At 44.6% G+C, this 19,896-nt stretch overlaps 1 protein-coding gene across 1 annotated transcript in view; it reads left to right on the top strand.

Annotated features, from left to right (window-relative positions):
- The first annotated feature begins 232 nt into the window (after positions 1-232).
- The window catches only part of LOC147464523 (Exostosin family protein), an 88,796-nt gene continuing 69,132 nt past the window's right edge, over positions 233-19,896 (top strand). The window contains exons 1-5 of the mRNA XM_086515373.1: positions 233-388; positions 511-779; positions 13,146-13,292; positions 13,381-13,445; positions 13,532-13,601. Coding sequence (XP_086371499.1) covers positions 301-388; positions 511-779; positions 13,146-13,292; positions 13,381-13,445; positions 13,532-13,601 — 639 coding nt within the window. The 5' untranslated portion in view covers positions 233-300. The remainder of the gene's footprint in view (positions 389-510; positions 780-13,145; positions 13,293-13,380; positions 13,446-13,531; positions 13,602-19,896) is intronic.

The following is a 19,896-nucleotide window of genomic DNA, read 5'->3' as shown; positions in this document are numbered from 1 at the left end:
TTTATAAGCTGTGGAGATGAATTGCTTCATTGTTTTTAGACACGATTGCCTTCTTTTGAGAGGTATTTTGTGACAAATTACATGCTAAACACTCAAAAAAGGATCTCATTGTCAAAAAGAAATAAAGATCAGAAAACTTGAACAGTCCAACAAAAATAGATAAAGGGTATTATGGGAATTTTTGAAATTTGAGGGCATTTTCTAAAGTGTGCTCCGTTGGCATTGCCTACCATCAATTTGCGTAAAAGCGTTTGTCAAGTAATAAACAGAACATGGGAAGCAGACTAGCTCGTCACTGCAATGGTGCCCAAGCCCAAGTCTAGCTACCATGCCTGCTCGCCCTTCTCTTTCGTGTGGGCGCTAGCTCTCATCGTCATCACCTTCTTCTGTAAGTTCACATTTATAATGATTCCCTCGATATCACTGTCAAGCGGGCTCTCTGCATCACGTCTCTTCCTGTTATTGGATGCCGTTCCTTTAAAGCAGTTTTTTCCCCTCCTCCTTGAGCAGGTAGCCGCTTGCTAGAGAGGCCTTTGAGTGGGTGTGACCCTGAGGGAAAAGATCCAGCTGGGATTGCGAGAAGAAATGAGCAGCTTGGCTCCTTTGAAGAAGTGTTTGGTAAGAGCGTGGGCTGGCCGCAGCAGGGCTATGGAAGCTTTCTCAGCTTGCGCATCTACGTTTATGAGGAGTGGGAGATTAATGGCTTGAAAGACCTTCAGAGTGGACGTGATCACAACATTCACCCGGATTCTTGTGCCAAAGGACAATGGGGTACCCAGGTGCACTTCTCAAAGTTGTTCTTTTTTCGTCATTAAGTCATTAAGCGTAGTTCCTGCATCTGCTAAACGTTGCTGGGGGGAAGAACCCATATCGCTGCAAAAAACTGCCCTCACACTGTTTAAAACTAGTTGCTTCAGATTTTTAAGCATTGGTACAACTCAGAGGGCAATAGAGATGTAGAATGCTGGAAAGAATGAAAGCAACAGAATCCTATCGAAAAATTTTGCGAAGTGTACAGTGTTGGTATGAGGATGAATATGCATACACTATGTAAGATTCAGAAGTTTGATTGAGCCATGCTAGAGTTCCTGCAGCTGCTAGAGGTTTCTGGGGTAAAAGAACTTATGCCGCTGCAAAAAGCATGCCTTACTGTGTTCACAAACAGGTTGTTGGTACTGATTTTGAAGCTTTATTACGGCTTAAACGGCACTAGAAAAATGCAGAATGCAAGAGAGAAGGAAAAGCAAGAGGACATAAACAATATGTCATTGCACTTTATTATATTTTGACTCATAGTTGATTATATATTGACTTACACTTATAGTCCTCTTGGGCACCATACTGCCATCCTTGTGTGCTGCACACTTTGATTTGGTATCAAGAGCTCAAGCTTCCTAACACCTGGTGTATGCTTAAAAAGTCGAGGAGGGACCAAGTTCAATGTCCCTCCAAGTTCAATGTGTGTGAGATCACGACGACGTCGAGACTTATAGATGCAACATATCTTCCATTGTTTGATTCTGCGTCCTGCTTGTATATCGGTCTCTGTTTGGAGACGATTTTACTTCCCTTGTATTTGGGGCTTTTATTGCTTGGGTGGTGGTAGAATTGGTGGTATGGTGGCGGGCTCTTCTCTTTCTGGAGCCTTGTCCTGCTTTGTTGAAGATGTATATGCCGGTTCCCTCATCATGAACTTGTCGTTCTTCCGGCTCCTTTTATGCAAGCTCGATGCCTCTATCCTCGGCTTCTTCATTGACTTGTCCCACAACATTGAAGATTCTTATGCAAGTATTGGTGAAGGATCTTGGCGGTGTATTCTGTGTTGAAGCTTTTGCAGCTTGTTTTGTGATGGAGATGCTGTTTGTTGCGGGACCCCTTTGGGCTTGGGGGTTTGGAGTATGATGTTGGAGATCCTTTGGTGGAGTTATTGGATGCCCAAATGCAACTCTCCAATGGCCTCTTTCTGCTAAGATTTCTTGTACAGTCGCCTATTACTCCCTTGCTTCTAGTCTTTTGATGTATGTCCGTTCACTGTCTCTCTGCAACACCATTAGCCTTTCCTCTGTGATTTTGTGTATTTGCTATATCTCTCAAGGTTTTTTTCACTACTGGATAGCTTTTATGTAATGCCTACAGGCTTTGCTTTGCCTTCTGGTTTTTTGTAAGCTCTCATATAATACGGAGGATCCAACCCCCCCCTTTTTTGCGCACACACGCATGCACACAGACACACACACACACACACACACAAATTTTTTATTGGTACGATTGTACATTTCGCACCGGACACAAAAGGCGCGCTCTCTACTAGGTAGTAGGAAGAGCCCCATGCTCTCCTTCACCCTACCTTATGTTGGCACAGAGACTTGGACAGAGATTTCCGTTGTAGAGTTTTTCTTCACCGTACTTTGCAGGCCATCCACACTCGAGGAAGTTGCATTCCATCATGCATTGACACAAATAGCTTTGCGTAGAGTACGGGAGACATCCAATGACTACATACTGAGGACAACTACTCTTTGCCGTTGGTTCTATCCGTGGACCATACCAGGAACCACACAGATCCCTTGAACCTCGCAAGCATGGTCAGAGTTTGTAGTTGTTAGCACATTGCGATGCTCTTTAGACTGCTTAGGCTTACTCTGTTCGTGGGTTGCTCCTCCAACCACTATCCCATGATGAGGATGCTCTACCCTTAGCTCTTGTGCCACGTCTTCGGCTAGGGATCAAGAGAGCTCGGCATTGATTTTCAATCTTCTAGCCGTTGACATGCTTTTGAGGTTTCAAATTCATTAGTGTTTGTCACATAGACTTGCTTATTGTTACTTGGAATGTCAAGGGAATGCATCACTAACATCATTGGTCCGAGACATAATTTACTTTGGAGAGATTTACCCTCTCATGTAGCTTGAGATGTTGATAAACTTCTTTTGTAGGAACATGTCATGTGCGCAGTTCACTTGCGCCACGTGGACATGCTTATGCCATAGTCTAGCATCAGACATAGCCTAGCTTAGGACTGAGCCTAGCACTTTGTGAACCTCTAGCAGGACGTGCATGTCTAGGCTGATCACAGTTGCATACCCTCTCTTGCACAAGAACAATCATTTCATCATGCAGGCATTTATCGCGTGAACCACCTCTTATAAGTCATTTTATTAAAAGTGACTTTTTGAATTCTTTTTTGTAAGTTTGTTGGGAAGCTTGCCCTACCCAGCATATAATTCCTATAAAAGAAACCCATTGGGCACTCAATAGAAGCAGGAACACAGAAAGGCAGGCACTGCAACAGACCGGCAGGCACCCTCAGGCTCCCCAACGTTTTCTCAGCAATTCAGCCCAACGTTTTCAGCATCAGCAAATCAGCGTTCAGCCATCAGCCACCAGCATTTTCAGTTTCAGCCCTTAGCTCCGCAGATCCTCCCCACTCCGTAGCAGATCCTCGCCGCATTGGCCAAGCAGAACCCAGATCAGCCTAGCGTTTTTCAGTTTTAGCCAGATCAGCCTAGTGTTTTGCAGAACCAGCCAAGACAGCCTGGCTTTTTTGCATTTCAGCATTAGTATGACTCGGCGGTTGTAGATCCAAGCCGCAGTGCCGCAGCAGTAGCAGATCCCCAGCAGGAAGTCTAGTGTTTTCAGTTTTCAGCCTTGAAGCCGTCGTTATCGACACCATTGTCGTCGTCGACATCGTCATTGTAGTCCCTATCTTGACGATGACACCTTCGTCATCGTCATCGCAGATCCCGGACTTTACGATGACACCATTGTTGTCATCGTCATAGTCTCCATCGTCTTCGTCGACACAGTCGTCATCAAGTACCACAACATCAGTACCCCTTAGCATCAGCATCTCAACATCCAGTCATTGTAGTAGCATTGTGCAAGAATAAAGAAAGTACTTGCTCTGGCAACAGAGCAAGGGGGCCCTTGAGGGTTGGGACCCGACATACCTGTGTCGTCTCTTTTCTCTCTCTCTTTCTTTAGTTCAGTTCAATTCTTTCAAGTGAAGTAAATTGTCCATCGTGTTTGTGTGCGGAGTAATAGATGCGAGCAAATCCTTATTCTCCTTTGCTGCACCTGACATTGGTATCGAGCTCTGTGCGTGCTTCGGCTTCGCGAACTCAAGGGAAGAACCATTAAGAACCAAGAACCTCAAGAACCAAGAACCACCAAGAACCCAAGAAACCTCTCAGTTTTTTTTTTCCCTGAAGAATCTTTGAGTTTCGACATGGGACTTACTAGATCCCATCTTCATTGCCATGTCTTTGAAGCAAGATCGACATCGGATACATGAAAACCCAGATCTTGAGTACCAAGATCTCCTAGCCTTGTATGCAGATACGGAAGGAGTTGAAGACAAGATCCCTAACCTCTTCTGCATTCGCATTCGCATGTAGCGTGCATCCATTTCGCTCATCATTGAACCTTTGGAAAGGACTCCGGAACCAAATCTCAGTCCATCAACACTGGTAATGTTTTCACCACAATCAGTGTTCAGGGAACAGCTCTTGCTACAGCAGGCAGAGTCAACACTATCTAATATAGAGCCCAAGCTGATATTCGGCAATTGTAGTAAGGCTGGACAGTGACACTTACACTGTTTGCATCGCCAGCAGTACCCACAACACCTGCTATACCATCAGTCCCTGGTTTCGGAGGAATCTGCATTGGATTGTGCATCCACAGCATCAATCAACATCAGAAGTATAGATAGAAGTTCGGCAGCTGTGCCTCACTTATAACAGGGGGGGATGTCACGTGCGCACTTCACTTGCGCCATGTGGACATGCTTCTGCCATAGTCTAGCATCAGTCATGGCCTAGCTTAGGACTGATCCTGGCACTTTGTGAGCCTCTAGCAGGACGTGCATGTCTAGGTCGATCACAGTTGCATACCCTCTCTTGCACAAGAACAATCATTTCATCATGCAGGCATTTTACCGCGTGAACCACCTCTTATAAGTCATTTTATTAAAAGTGACTTTTTGAACTCTTTTTTGTAAGTTTGTTGGGAAGCTTGCCCTACCCAGCATATAATTCCTATAAAAGAAACCCATTGGGCACTCAGTAGAAGTAGAAGAAGCAGGGACACAGAAAGGGCAGGCACCGTAGCAGACTGGCAGGCACCCTCAGGCTCCCTAGCGTATTCTCAGTAGTTCAGCTCAGCGTTTTCAGCATCAACAAATAGCGTTTTCAACCATCAGACACCAGCGTTTTCAGTTTCAGCCCTTAGCTCCGCGGATCCTCCTTGTTTCGTTGCAGATCCTCGCCGCATCGACCAAGCACAATCCAGATCAGCCTAGCGTTTTCAGTTTCAACCAGATCAGCCTAGCGTTTTGCAGATCCAGCCAAGACAGCATGGTGTTTTTGCATTTCAGCATTAGTACGACTCGGCGGTTGCAGATCCAAGCTGCAGTGCTGCAGTAGTAGCAGATCTTCAGCAGGAAGTCTAGCGTTTTCAAGTTTCAGCCTTGACGGCGTCATCATCGACACCATCGTCGTCGTCGACATCGTCATCGTAGTCCCTATCTTGACGATGACATCACGAATCGCAGATCCTTATCTAGACGAAGACACCTTCGTCGCCATCTTCGCAGATCTCGGACTTCACGACGACACCATCATCGTCATCGTCATAGTCTCCATCGTCGTCGTCGACACAATCGTCAGCAAGTACCACAACATTAGTACCCCTTAGTGTAAGGTGGAGCAGAAGTGAATGTTGAACTTTGCTCAAGATGAGTGCTTCGAACTGTGCTCAAGGGTTCCTTTTACTTACGGAAGGGAGAGCCTTCCGTTCCTTTAGTGAGAGAGTGCAATGGACACAAACAAAGTGGTGAACACTGTGAATGAATGTGCTGAGGTTGAGAGATAGAGAGAGAAGAATACGACACGAGAATGTTGTCAAACCCTCCTCCGAAGGCCCCACTCTCTATGGCGAGAGCGGTCTACTTATGATTGCACAAATCTCTACAATGCTTGGACTTGCCGACGATGTCAACGACGATGAGGACGATGACGAGACGGGCTGAAATCTGAGAATGCTAATGGCTGAAATCTGCAAATCTTTCTCTGCTGAATTTTGACTCTATGTCGATGATGACGACGATGCAACGACGACGCGCTGAAAACATAGATGCTGAAATCTGCGTTTTCCGGGCTGAAATTGCAAACTTTGCGAGATCTGACCGTGCAGCGAGGATCTGCTGCAGGAAGGCGAGATCTGCGAGGTTCGGGGGTTCTACTGTGGGTACTGACCATAGTAACACGGAATGGCTATTTTCAGGTCTCCGTTCCCTGTTCCCATCCCAATTTTCCGTTCCGGATTCTCGTTCCGTGTTTCAGACGTGAGTATTCGAAACAGGGAATGGGATTTCATGCATGTTGTCGTTCCCCGTTCCCCGTTCCGATTTCCCGTTCCGGGTAACTATTGTACTGACTGTTGAAAACTGAAAACACTGATGCTACTGCTGCTTCTGTCGCGAAGATCTGCAAAAACGCTAGGACACTGGCTGATCCAAAAACGCTAGGCTGATTTGGGGTTCTACGGTGGAAATCTGCTAACGCTAGGATTGATCTGCTGTCTACTGTCGCCGTGAATCTGCAAGTGCAAAAACACTGGTTGATCTAATGCAAAAACGCTAGGCCTTCTGCAATGCTGAAAACGCTAGAATTGTCGCCGGGTCGGTCTTGCTGAGAAGTTACTTGCTGAGCAAGGTGCTCCTGCTACCTCTTCTGCCAGAAGGTGCTAGCGCTAGGTTTCTATATATACTTGCTTGGTAAAATTGCCCTATCTAGTTTCCAACAAAAGTCACTTAAAAATAATAAGTGAAAAATGGCTAAAATAGATCTATGTCCTGATGGGTTACGATGGAAATCTGATGATCATGCTGTGTGCAACCAGAGGATATGCATCTAATCTAAGTGTCTGGACATGCACGGTATGCGAACAAACTCACAAAAGTGCCATATCACTTCCTATTCTAGACCGACTTGACTGAAATGAACCTTGGTCATGCTGTAGCTTGTCCACGGACACATAGGGTTGGATGTGTCACGTGACATCCCCTCCTGTTCAAAGTGAGGTATTGATACCGAACTGTATGGCGTCGAGGGAGAACGCTAACAACATCCGGAATCCTTGAAAGGACCACTCTGAGGTGTGGGTCGTGCGATACTTGAACTTGATAAAGGTCTGCAACGCTTGCTTCTTTGGGTTGCACCGAAAGCGACAAAATCATATGTAGCTCCTTCAATGCTTCAACTTTGTCTATGGACGTAGGTCCATCTTCTTCAAGAATCTCCGAGGCAAAAAATTCTTGAAACCACTTCCAACACAAAAACATGATCATACCTATTCCATGTAAAGTGACTGGAAAAAATCTCGTCTTCCTCCACATGCAATGTAGATGAACACATAGACGGAGTGCCTAACCGTTCACCACACACACGCAAACAATGAGAGTGAATCTTGTCTTTCTGATCTAAAGCAATCAACTGTGGCAATTCACAATGGAAATGCCCATGCTTGGTGCTCATACTTTCATGTGCTCTTTCTACCACTTTGTCGTGCCAAGGAAGAGACATGGAATGTGACTCCCTTGAATGCATACTTTTCAGCTTTTCATGAATAATCCGCATACATCCGTGCTCATTCATGAGTGAAACGTGCTCAACGTACAATATGTCATGCCTAGGAAAAGGAATCACATAAAGACGGTGACTAAAATACAGGAAACGACCACGAATGAAACACTCGATCAATGCGTGCGACTAATCATGCGAACACATAGTACTTCCTGTGGGGGTTCTTTGGACCTCGACTCAAGAGCCAAGATTGGTTCTTCGTGATTGATCAAATCTGCAATGAGGTTAGGTTCGCTAGAAAAAGCATCAACTAAACCATCATCCTTGTGAACAATCACGTCTTGATCATACAAATCATCATGCTCGTGAGAAATGACATCATCTTCCTGCAAATCATCATGCTTGTGATTGTCATCCATATCATCATGCTTATCATTGTCATTCATATCATCATGCAAATCATTGTCATGCAAATCATGTGTGTCATGCTTTGGAGAAGAAGAGACTGAGAGTCTCCTTTTTCCGAATCTCTTGCATCTGTGCCTGCACTTGAGAAAAGAGTCGCAACAACTCTTGCATGTGTCGCGCTTGCTCATGCTCACGCTCTATGGCTGCCTTTCTTTCTGCTTCTCTTTCAGCTTTTCTTTCTGCGTGTCTGCGATCCATTTCTGCTTCTCTTTCTTTGCATTCACAATCAAATTCTGCCATTCTTTTTGCTTGTCTTGCTTCGCGTTCTAACTTCCTTTCCATAAACATCTGGTCCAAAGCCTCCATAGGAGTTAGTGCAATCCTTGACATAGCTGGGGAAGGAGGGGGGCCGAAAAAACCTCCTGGTGGGGAAAATTCTTCTTCGCCTCTCTCATGCTCATCACCTCCAAGCTAAGTATCCATTCCGCTTCGAGTGATGACCATCCACTGAAGTCGTGGGTTCTTGTGGATTCTTGTGGTCTTGGGTTCTTAAGTTCACGAGGAACTTGGGTTCTTGGGTGTCTTGGTTCTTGGGGTTCTTGAGTTCTTGAGGTTCTTGCGGGTCTTGAGGTTCTTGAGGTTCTTCTTTAGCTTGCAATCTGTGTTAGAGGAGGATCTTCTCTTCACCCGAGTTCTGCTCTTTTCGGCGGGCGCACCCCTTGGCGGCCTTGCGCTCACACTAAGGTTGCTTTTTCCCACCTCACGTCGATTGGCAGGCCGCTAAGTGCACGGTCTGCTCTCAATGAGTGAAAAGAGGCACAAGGGGAGGCTGGACAAGCCCTTCTTTCTTGGGTTTCCTGTCACTCTTCAAAAACATGATTAGGAATCGACACGCCCAAGTGAATCTGGGTTCGTGCAACCGCAACAAGCAAAAAAAATTCTTGTGATTCTTGTGGTTCTTTCCTTGAGTGATACAAAACACTGCCAAAGCTCTGATACCAATGTAAGGTGCAGTGGAAGTGAATGTTGAACTTTGCTCAAGATGAGTGCTAGGCTGAAGTGATTGGAAAATATCTTGTCTTCTCAAAAGACTGTGCATGCAATGTAGATGAACAAATAGACGGAGTGCCAATCCGTTCACCACACATATGCAAACAATGAGATCATGCTGTGTGCAATCAGAGGATATGCATCTAATCTAAGTGTCTGGACATGCACGGTATGCGAACAGACTCACAAAAGTGCCAGATCACTTCCTATTCTATACCGACTTGACTAAACTGAACCCTGGTCATGCTGTAGCTTGTCCACGGACACATAGGGTAAAGAGCAAGGGGGCCCTTGAAGGTCGGGAACCGACATACCTGTGTCGTCTCTTTTCTCTCTCGTCTCTCTCTTTCTTTCAGTTCAGTTCAGTTCTTTCAAGTGAAGTAAAGTGTCCCTTGTGTTTGTGTGTAGAGTACTAGATCCGAGCAAATCCTTATTCTCTTCCGCTGCACCTGACAATGGTATCAGAGCTTTGTGCGTGCTTCGGCTTCGTGAACTCAAAGGAAGAACCATTAACAACCAAGAACCTCAAGAACCAAGAACCCAAGAAACCTCTCAGTTTTTTTTTTCCCTGAAGAATCTTTGAGTCCCGACATGGGACTTACCAGATCCCATCTTCATTGCCATGTCTTTGAAGGAAGATCGACATCGGATACACGAAAACCCAGATCTTGAGTACCAAGATCTCCTAGCCTTGTATGCAGATACAGAAGGAGTTGAAGACATGATCCCTAACCTCTTCTGCATTCGCATGTAGCGTGCATCCATTTCGCTCATCATTGAACCTTTGGAAAGGACTCCGGAACCAAATCTCAGTCCATCAACACTGGTAATGTTTTCACCACAATCAGTGTTCAGGGAACAGCTCTTGCTACAGCAGGCAGAGTCAACACTATCTAATATAGAACCCAAGCTGATATTCGGCAATTGTAGTAAGGCTGGACAGTGACACTTACACAGTGTTTGCATCGCCAGGAGTACCCACAACACCTGCTATACCATCAGTCTCTGGTTTCAGAGGAATCTGCATTGGTTTGTGCATTCACAACATCAGTCAACATCAGAAGTACAGATAGAAGTTCAGCAGCTTAGAGCCGTGCCTCACTTCTAATAGGGGGGGATGTCATGTGCACACTTCACTTGCGCTATGTGGACATGCTTCTACCATAGTCTAGCATCAGTCATAGCCTAGCTTAGGATTGAGCTTGACACTTTGTGAGCCTCTAGCAGGACGTGCATGTCTAGGCCGATCACAGTTACATACCCTCTCTTGCACAAGAACAATCATTTCATCATGCAGGCATTTTACCGCGTGAACCACCTCTTATAAGTCATTTTATTAAAAGTAACTTTTTGGATTCTTTTTTGTAAGTTTGTTGAAAAGCTTGCCCTACCCAGCATATCATCCCTATAAAAGAAACCCATTGAGCACTCAATAGAAGCAGAAGAAGCAGGGACACATAAAGGGCAGGCACCGTAGCAAACCGGCAAGCACCCTCAGGCTCCCTAGTGTTTTCTCAGCAGTTTAGCTCAGCGTTTTCAGCATCAGCAAATAGCATTTTCAGCCACCAGCGTTTTCAGTTTCAGTCCTTAGCTCCGCAGATCCTCCCTGTTTCGTTGCAGATCCTCGCCGCATCGGCCAAGCAGAACCCACAGCCTAGCGTTTTGCAGATCCAGCCAAGACAGCCTGTCGTTTTTGCATTTCAGCATTAGTACGACTCAGTGGTTGCAGATCCAAGCCGCAGTGCCGCAGTAGTAGTAGATCCCCGGCAGGAAGTCTAGCGTTTTCAGTTTTCAGCCTTGACGCCGTCGTCATCGACACCATCATCGTCGTCGACATCGTCATTGCAGTCCCTATCTTGACGACGACACCTTCGTCATCATCATCGTAGATCCCTATCTTGACGACGACACCATCGTCGTCGTCGTCGTCATAGTCTCCATCGTCGTCGACACAGTCGTCATCAAGTACCACAGCATCATTACCCCTTAGCATCAGCGTCTCAGCATCCAGTCATTGTAGTAGCATTGTGCAAGAATAAAGAAAGTATGTGCTCTGGCAACAGAGCAAGGGGGCCCTTGAGGGTTGGGACCCGACATACCTGTGTCGTCTCTTTTTTCTCTCTTTCTTTCAATGCAGTTCAGTTCTTTCAAGTGAAGTAAGTGTCCCTTGTTTGTGTGTGGAGTACTAGATCCTAGCAAATCCTTACTCTCTTCCGCTGTGCCTGACAAAGCACAAGCTATGTATGGACAATTATTGTAGATGCGGTAAGTTGTAGCCTTCGGATTCTTGCACATTTGAGAAACTGGGATAGGCCAGCAATATTTTAGCGTTGTGTATGCATTTATGTGGGCCCCCATTGGTGGCATTGTGTACGTGACCATGATACATTGGTCCATGGTCGAGCGATGTGGATTACTCTAGAGATTGATGATTCCTTGGAAGGTGTGATGTGTATCTATGCCCCCATTTCACCCCAGGCGAGAGCTGAGTTCTGGCAACAGATTGTAGATGTATTCCTTGCTGTGGATATGTGGATTGTTGGGGGCGATTTCAATAATGTAGAGACTTTCGAGTGTGCATGTGAGTAAGATGCTTGGGACAGATTTATGTTTGCAGTTTTTTGTATAGATGCTTGGCATGTCCCATCCTTGAATCGCACCCCGCTGTCATTGCAATTTTCATGGGGCTTCAAAAGACAGTCAGGTCGCTTGGTAGAGCAACTAGATCGTTTTACATTGGCATCTGGGCAACATCTCATTGAGGGACAATTAGCGATTTGGCCTACTACAATGCTCTCTGATCATGCCCCAGTTTCTTTGCACTTGAGATTTGAGACATCTTCTATGGCAGGCGAGGATCACGCATCCCTAACTCGGTGCTATAAGATATTCCTTTATCTTAACGATTCAAGAGGTTTGGTCACACACCAGTTCTACAGATCCAATGACCCTTTTGGCTACATGCATCACTGCGTCCTCTCAGGCTTGCAGGTAGACAGTTGCAAAGAGGCGAAGAGCTTTGTTCCACAAAGAACGAGAGTTACAAGAGTGGTTGGGATGCATCTGCTAGCAGCTTGAGGAGTTTCTAGGTGAGCGCGAGGTTGACACCAGAGAAACTCTCAGCCACATTCAGATTGACAAATCCGAATTCGCCTATCATGATTCAATATCGACATGGTGCTGGTGCCGGTGACTCATCGGAATTCCCCACCCATCGAGCGGCTTACCTGAGTTTGGAACTTGGAGAGGCTCATTACCACCACGTGGTCCCCGAAGGAGCCCTTCTTTGATGAGAATCTTCCCTATAGCAGTAATACTCTCTTCTTACTCTAGCTCTAATACTCTGTGAGAGTCTGTAGGTGAAAGGGTGTGTGCAAGAGTTATGTGTTCTTGTATGAGTGAAGAAGCTAGAGGGCGGGAGCTGATGGATAAGACTGCGAAAAATTAATGCAAGGGCTGAAGCGGGCTGGGAATCTAAGATGGATGCTGGGCGAAGGGTTGACAGGGCTAATGCAGGAGGCTGAAGCGGGCTGGGGATGTGTGGATAATGCTGAGCGAAGAGCTGGAGAGCAAGCGGCCACATGCAGCAAGCAAGACAGTGAGTGTGCAGGGCGAAGGTGGCTGTGCAAACTAGCTTATAGCAGGAGAGCAAGGACAACTTGTGATACGGGGCCCCTCTCTCTCTCTCTCTCTGTGTGTGTGTGTGTGTGTGTGTGTGTGTGTGTGTGTGTGTGTGTGTGTGTGTGTATGTGTCTCTCGGTGGACTGCTGATCATTTGGTATATGAAAGTGTATGTGACGAAGATAATGACTGCATTGTATGCATCCGTGATTCTGTTGCGCGTTACATACAAGGTATCCTCAGTGCTTTTTGTCAACAATTTGGAACCTGCACACAGTTATTCATTCTCTATGACTCAATCTAAAGAGAGTTTTAATATCTTCAAGTTAGAATACTTATGATTCGAGTACTATATGCAGGAACCTGAGGTGCGTAGTGATGGGACCTTGCCTTAGCTCCTCCTTACTTGACTTGTTTTAAATTCTTACTTTAGAGAGGTCCTGAAACACATTGTAAGCAATGATTTTTGGTGATCAACAGGTCAAAATTCACCAATTGCTACTGAAATCGACCTTCAGAACACTGAGAAAGGAGGAGGCACAGCTTTTTTTCGTGCCTACATATGTCAAATGTGTGAGGATGCTAGGAGGGCTGAATGATAAGGAAATTAACCACACTTTTGTGCAGGCCAGTAGGTTTTTGACTTTGCTGTTCACTTCAACCTGTATATTTGTGTTTTCAGTTTGATATACTCAACTCCTTTGTTTGCAATCAGGTTTTGCAGCAACTGCCCTACTTTAGGCGGTCAGGTGGACGAGATCATGTGTTCGTTTTCCCAAGGTTAGTTATATCAGCCATAAATCACTGGTATGTGGGCATATACATGAGATCTAAGAGGTTAAGTTGCTTCATTCACTATGTCGCAGTGGAGCTGGCGCACATCTATTCAAGGATTGGGACATTTACATAAATCGGTCTATTTTTCTCACACCTGAGGTGTGTTGGTCATTAGGCTTTGACAACTTGCATATTTTTTGGGTCAACATTATGTTTTACCTCTGTTACCTCTGTTCTCTAGCTTTTATTTACCTAGAAGCTTACATCTGATGTCGGATACCTCCTACTTAAATACAAACATCCAAATGTTCTCCACTGCGAATTAAGGATTAACAATAAGACCATGCATTAACTATGCCTGTCAATGACGAGAATCCATATTTTGGATTAAGTCATTCTCTTTTTTTTTCAGCCAAAAAGTGGGGCATTCAACCCTTTGCAATGCATAAAATCGACCATAGGTCCATATACAAGAGATGGGGAAAACCCTGAAAAGTATACAATGAGGTCATGGGGGAAAATCCCAAATCAAACCATAGGATACATCTGGGGATAAAGATACTCTAATCAGGAAGTGAAATGTAGCTACCTGGCTTGTGATAAGCCTACATAAATCTGCCCATAATCTGGCGATGTAGTGAAAACCACATTGTCTAGTGCTATGTATTTAACTGATATAAAGCATCTACTGTAAAACCTCCTGTAGCAGCTCACAAAAGCTAGGGGACAGTTAAAACCCTAGGCTGTGCCTCCAAACTCATCTGCATCCACTCTTAACATTTCCTGGCGTTGTACCCAGAAAAAGGATTAAGTCATTCTCTATCTTCTGATAGTGGTCTTTCTCATCCTGGCTGAGTATTAACTTTTTTTGGGCCTCAAGTTTCAAGACTTTCTTCAGGGGAATTTGTGTTTTGGAGTACTTAATCCAGCATTTCTGCCTTTGATCTATTATTGGCCTTTGTTGTGCTTTGGTTTCATCTCTCTCTCTCTCTCTCTCTCTCTCTCTCTCTCTCTCTCTCTCTCTCTCTCTCTCATATAGAAAGAGATGGATATACTCAAGACGGAGATCACCTCCCTCCAAGACCGCCACGCGACATGCTCACCGACTCAACCTAAGAGTCACCGGCATAGTGGAGAAGAAAGACTCCACACCCAACATGGATGGTAGAAAACTATGTACCAAGCTTGGATACAAAGAAGAAGAGCTACCCCCCTTCCCTTCAACAAGATTTGGAGAGTAGGCAAAGACTTAATCAAAGAGAACACCTAATTCCATGTGCATGTGGACAAGTTGTAACTCCTATTTCTAGGGTTTAGGACAACTTAGGAAGTGTTATGACAACCTTGTGAGCCTCTCAAAGGACCTCATGTCCATGCACTTTAGGTAGGATGCATACCCTCTGATTGCACAGGAACATGTGCCAGGGTTTGCTAGTGTAGGCACGTGGGAATGTTCGCATTTAGGGACTTTAGTCACTCAGAAATGAGCCTAGGTAGTTATAGCATAGGAGGCACCTTTTACTAATATTAATCACTTTTGTTAAGAAGTGACACCCATTATTAGAAGTAGTGGGCTAAGTCTTGTACTGCTCGACCTTCCTACAAAACCCTTATATAAGTAGGCTTGGGTTCACCCTTTGAGCTATCAGATCAGTTCAGTACCACTCATGGGCAACCAACGCCCATAGCACCTAGAACCCTGGACATCCCTCTAGCGTTTTCACTTCCTAGCAGATCAGCCTCATTGAATCAACCATGCAGTAACGTTTTCAGCAATCAGCCTTCGGCCCATTAGCGTTTTTGAAGCAGGTTGGCACCATTTCTGCCAGCGTTTTTTTCCATCCCTTGTGTTAGCAGAGCCGATCAGCCTCAGCATCGCTTGCGTTTTCAATCCCCCCCCCCCCCCCCCCCCCCCCCCCCCCTTTTTTTTTTCAATGCACCAGAGGGCCCACAGGGGGAGGTGCTTATCCCTTCCAAATAATAGCCATGAAACATGGTCGGGTAAGGGCCGCGTACCATCGGGCAAGAGCCACGCGTAGGCATCACCATGGCCACCTAATTGATGTACCACGTGCTGGGAATGATGGAGAGAACATGTAGCAACCAACTAGGAACCTCCTCCTCGGGTGACCCTCCCAGGAGGAGGAGATTCAGGATTCACTTGAATGTCCAAGGGCAAGAGCCCTAGCAATGTGAACACCAGGTGAGCACAGGGTGTCCCTCTAGATGTGACCCAATAGGGGATTTGAACCCACAACCCTTAGGTTGAGAGGCCAAAGCCTTTCTGTTAGACCAACTCTTTGGGGACGTGTTTTCAGCCCTTATCCCCATCAACATCAGCATTTTCAATTCTCAGCCTCTATACACCTAGATCAGCCGGGCAATTCCCTAGCGTTTTCAGTTTTCAGCCAATAGCCCTCAAGTAGCATCAGCATCCTGCACTCGGTGCATGATTCCATCAGCATCTCATCATCAGGAACCATTGTATCAGCATTTGTGCAATCTAAAGCACATACCACTCCAGCAGTAGAGTGGGGGCCATTGGAGGGGGGTTTGGGACCCCATATGGTGTTAGTCTTCTCTCTCTCTCTCTCTCTCTGTCTCTTTGTCTCTCTCTCTCACTCACAGAACCTTCTCTCACAGTTCTATTCTCTCTTCTCTCGCTCTATTCATTGCACATCTCTTGTTAATTAAAAGTAACCTTGTGATGTGGAGCACTCATCCCGAGCTATCACCATCAACACTGTCGTTGCACCTAACATTGGTATTAGAACTCTTTGGGAGTGCTTTGGTATCAAGAACCTAAAGAACCACATAAATTTTTTTTGCTTGGTTGAGATTGGGCACCCAAGAATGAAGGGTGTGTCGATCTCTTTAATATGTGCTTTTGAAGAGGGGCAAGTAACCCAAAAAAGAAGGGCTTGTCTTGTCTCCCCATAGATCCTCGCTTCCACTCATCAAGAATGGGCTTTGCACTTGCGACGGGACCAATGGACTTCAGATAGGAAAAAGCAACCTTCATGTGAGCGCAAGGCCGCCAAGGGGTGCATCCTTAGGAAGGAGTTGAGTGTGGGTAAACAGAAAAGGCCTTAAGCACAGATCCAGTAGTATCAAGGATCCACAATACCTCAGTACCCCAATACTCATTGCATGGTCATCACCTGAAGCGGAATGGATACTTTGCGTGAAGGTGATGTGTCTGAAATATGAAAAGAAGTCCGTACTCCAAGAGGGCTGTTCACGGTAGCTCGTCCGTCCTCATCCTCGCCATGGATTGCACCAACCTCTATGGAGGCTATCATGAAGTCAATGATGGAGGTGATGCTACAACAAGAGGCTCAACAAGCCACAATTGAAAAGGAAAGATTTGGTTGTAGAGAGGGAAGCGAAGCTCAACATGTAGTTGGTGAAGAAAAGAGGGTGGCTACAAAGCTAGAGCGTGAGGCACAGAGAGACCTACCCATGCAAGAGTTGGTCTACCAATTTCTCTCCTCGAAGGGTGGACCACCAAAAGGATCCACAGAGTCATCATGTAGACCGGGTATAGATGACGACTTCGACATTCTAGTCATTGAGAAGCTGACTTTCAGTAAGCATGATGGTCAGATGGATGCCGTTGTAATTTATTCTTGGTTGCATCAATTTAACACTTACTTTACTACTAACAAGAAAAGTAGTAACATTAAGTTTTGGCAGCTGCCATGTATTTGTCCGGTGATGCCATTAATTGGTATCAAGCCATTGTCTTATAGTTGGGTCATCTTCCAGGCTAAGCTCAAGCGTTTTAAACTTTTATGCCCTTGCAGTACCTTGATCAGTTGAAAGAAGATTGGCACATTGTAAGCAACATGGGACTTTTGTTATGTCTTTTTCTAATTATATTTTGCAGATTGGTGTTTGATTGCTTAACACTAGACTGGTAATACGACACTTTTATGTCCTTACACACTTTTGTGTCCTCTTAACTCAACAACTTTTTAGAATTGTTGCGGGAGATTCCAAGTAGGTTTTAAAGTGCTATATATCCACAAAGCTAGCTTATAACTTGGAAAAAAACTTGGAATTTTTTGGCCTACGGATTCCCTCTTTAGAATTGGGTTTGAATATCATCTTTAAACCCAGCAAAACTTGTGTTGTTTTTGGCCAATTTTGATGAAGTTGGCATAAGATCACCCTAAAGCACAACTTAGTGACCTATAAATCGATACATAGCTAGCTTGAATAGTTGTAAAGGTTTTTTCATGCTTCTATTAAATGGAAAGCCTATCTTTTGAAGTTATGGCCCATTTATGGAAAATTCTTTGTGCTGATTTGTTAGTAAAATTCACACTTTGATGAATATTTTGGTATTGTTTTTGAAGGCAAGTTTAAGTGTGTTGATGGAATGACCACTACGTAGCTCTTCTTCCTTGAATTTTGGGGCACCTAAGACCCTAAATAGCAAACAACACAAAGTCGGGAGTGATTTTCGATTTTACCATAATCGAACAAATTTTGAGTTATAGTTATGTTGTCTTCAAACTTCTTAGTTTCACTCAACGACCTTGGTTTATTTGAAGCTTTGGTCAAATATAAGCATACAATCTCAATTTGGCGACCACTTGATAGGTTTATAAGAGATACAGAAGGCCGCATTGTGAAAGTGAGTTTTTTCATTCGTGCAATTTTTGTACTTCATAGGTGTGTTCCAAATTGTCTTATGGAGATATGTTTCGATGCTTTTAGTGCCTGAACAAAAAAGTAAAGAACCAAAGTGTGTAAGGTGGAAGCATTTAAAGTGATAATGATCGTTGTAGGAATAGAAACATTGATGATAGGTCAGCACAATAAGGCCAATGCACTTTTTTGTACTTAATTTAACGACCAAACAATTTTTTTTTGGCCTACACCAACCACAGACTTTGGTCAAGAACCCATTGATGTTTACAGGAAAAATATACTTGTTCGTTGGAGAATTTTGTACATTTTGTAAAATGGGGTTCACCTAGCAATTATATTGAAAGCTCCTCATGACCATATAGTCAAGAGTTTTGAGTGTTTCTTATTTTTGCAACATAAAGTGTGGTTTTAGCTTTAAGCTTACGTAATGACTTCTAAAAACACATACATATGATAGGAGTATTGGATTTTTTCCCAAAACCCTAAAAGGACACTTTTATGTCTTGTTAGGTTACCAAACTAGTGTTAAGTCGGATGAGGATTGTAAGGAAACTTTTCTTTTTGGTTTGGATGAGTACATCCAATATGACGTGAAGTTCCTATGCCCTTAGGATCGCTCTCAAGCAAGAAATGATGCACAGTACCCTTTTGCCGCAAGTTTGTTGTTTCTTCTCTAGGTGGATGTGATATAATCTTAGGCATTAAGTGGTTTCTTGGGCTTGGTTCATAAGTTAATTGCAAAGTGTTATGTGCAACGAAAGTGATTTAAGGTGATAACTCTGGATGAGTACTGAGTACATACACAAGGTTCCTTCAATTCATGAGAGAGATGTGCAATAGACTAGAGAGAGAGGGGAGAGAATGATAATGTGAGTGAAAAGGTTCTGTGAGTGATAGAGAGAGAGAGAAGACCAACTCCAAATTGGTCCCGAAGCCCCTCCAAGGGCCCCCCTCATTATCGCTAGGGAGGTATTTGCTTCAGATTGCACAAATGCTAATACAATGGATCTAGATGTTGAAATGCTGATGAGATTGTGCGGTAGATGCTTGAGTTGCAAGGCTAAGGGCTGAAATTTGAAAATGCTAGGCTGTTTGACTGGGATCTGTAACTGCAGGGCTAACCTGCGAATTTTGATGAGGAAGATGGCTGAAAACTAAAACCGCTGGTGGTTTTGGCTCGGATCTGCAAGTTGATGCTGATCTGACGATGCTTTGGCTGAAACTAGAAACGCTAGTGTTCTAGGGTTGAGATCTACAAATTGTTGGTGATGATGATGGAGAAGATCTACTGGCTGAAAAATGCTGGTGTAAGGATGAAAGGTGGAACTTCTGACGGGATGCTAAGGAATGCAAGAACGTTGGGGCTGATCTGGGTCTGCGGTGCTAATCTGGTCTTGCCTGATGAAAATGCTAGGCATGCTGGGTACTGTGGGCTGACTGCCTTGAGGTGGTGCTTTACTAACGTATATTGAGGTGTGACCCGAGGGGTGGTCACTTTTATAATGCAGGCAAGCTGCAATCTAGGTTGAGCAGTAATTTGCATGCGAGATTGACCCCCAAGTCTTCTATAATGCTGGGCAATTATCCATAATATAAACATTATTAATAAGAGGTGCTTCACATGTTGATACTACCTAGTACATAGGCTCGATACTAATGACCTATCATGGAAACACTCCCTACTGCCTACACCTAGTAGACTGAGGAGATACAATAAACTTATAACAAAAAGCTACATTTTGTACTGGGACTTGTACTTTAGGACATTCATGTGTGATTGAAGAGTGCATGCAAG

Source organism: Adiantum capillus-veneris, chromosome 1 (genome assembly GCF_014529385.1).
Source record: "Adiantum capillus-veneris isolate H3 chromosome 1, ASM1452938v2, whole genome shotgun sequence".
NCBI lineage: Eukaryota > Viridiplantae > Streptophyta > Polypodiopsida > Polypodiales > Pteridaceae > Adiantum > Adiantum capillus-veneris.
Note: the sequence above shows the minus strand (reverse complement) of the source record. Positions and strands in the feature narration are given on the sequence as shown.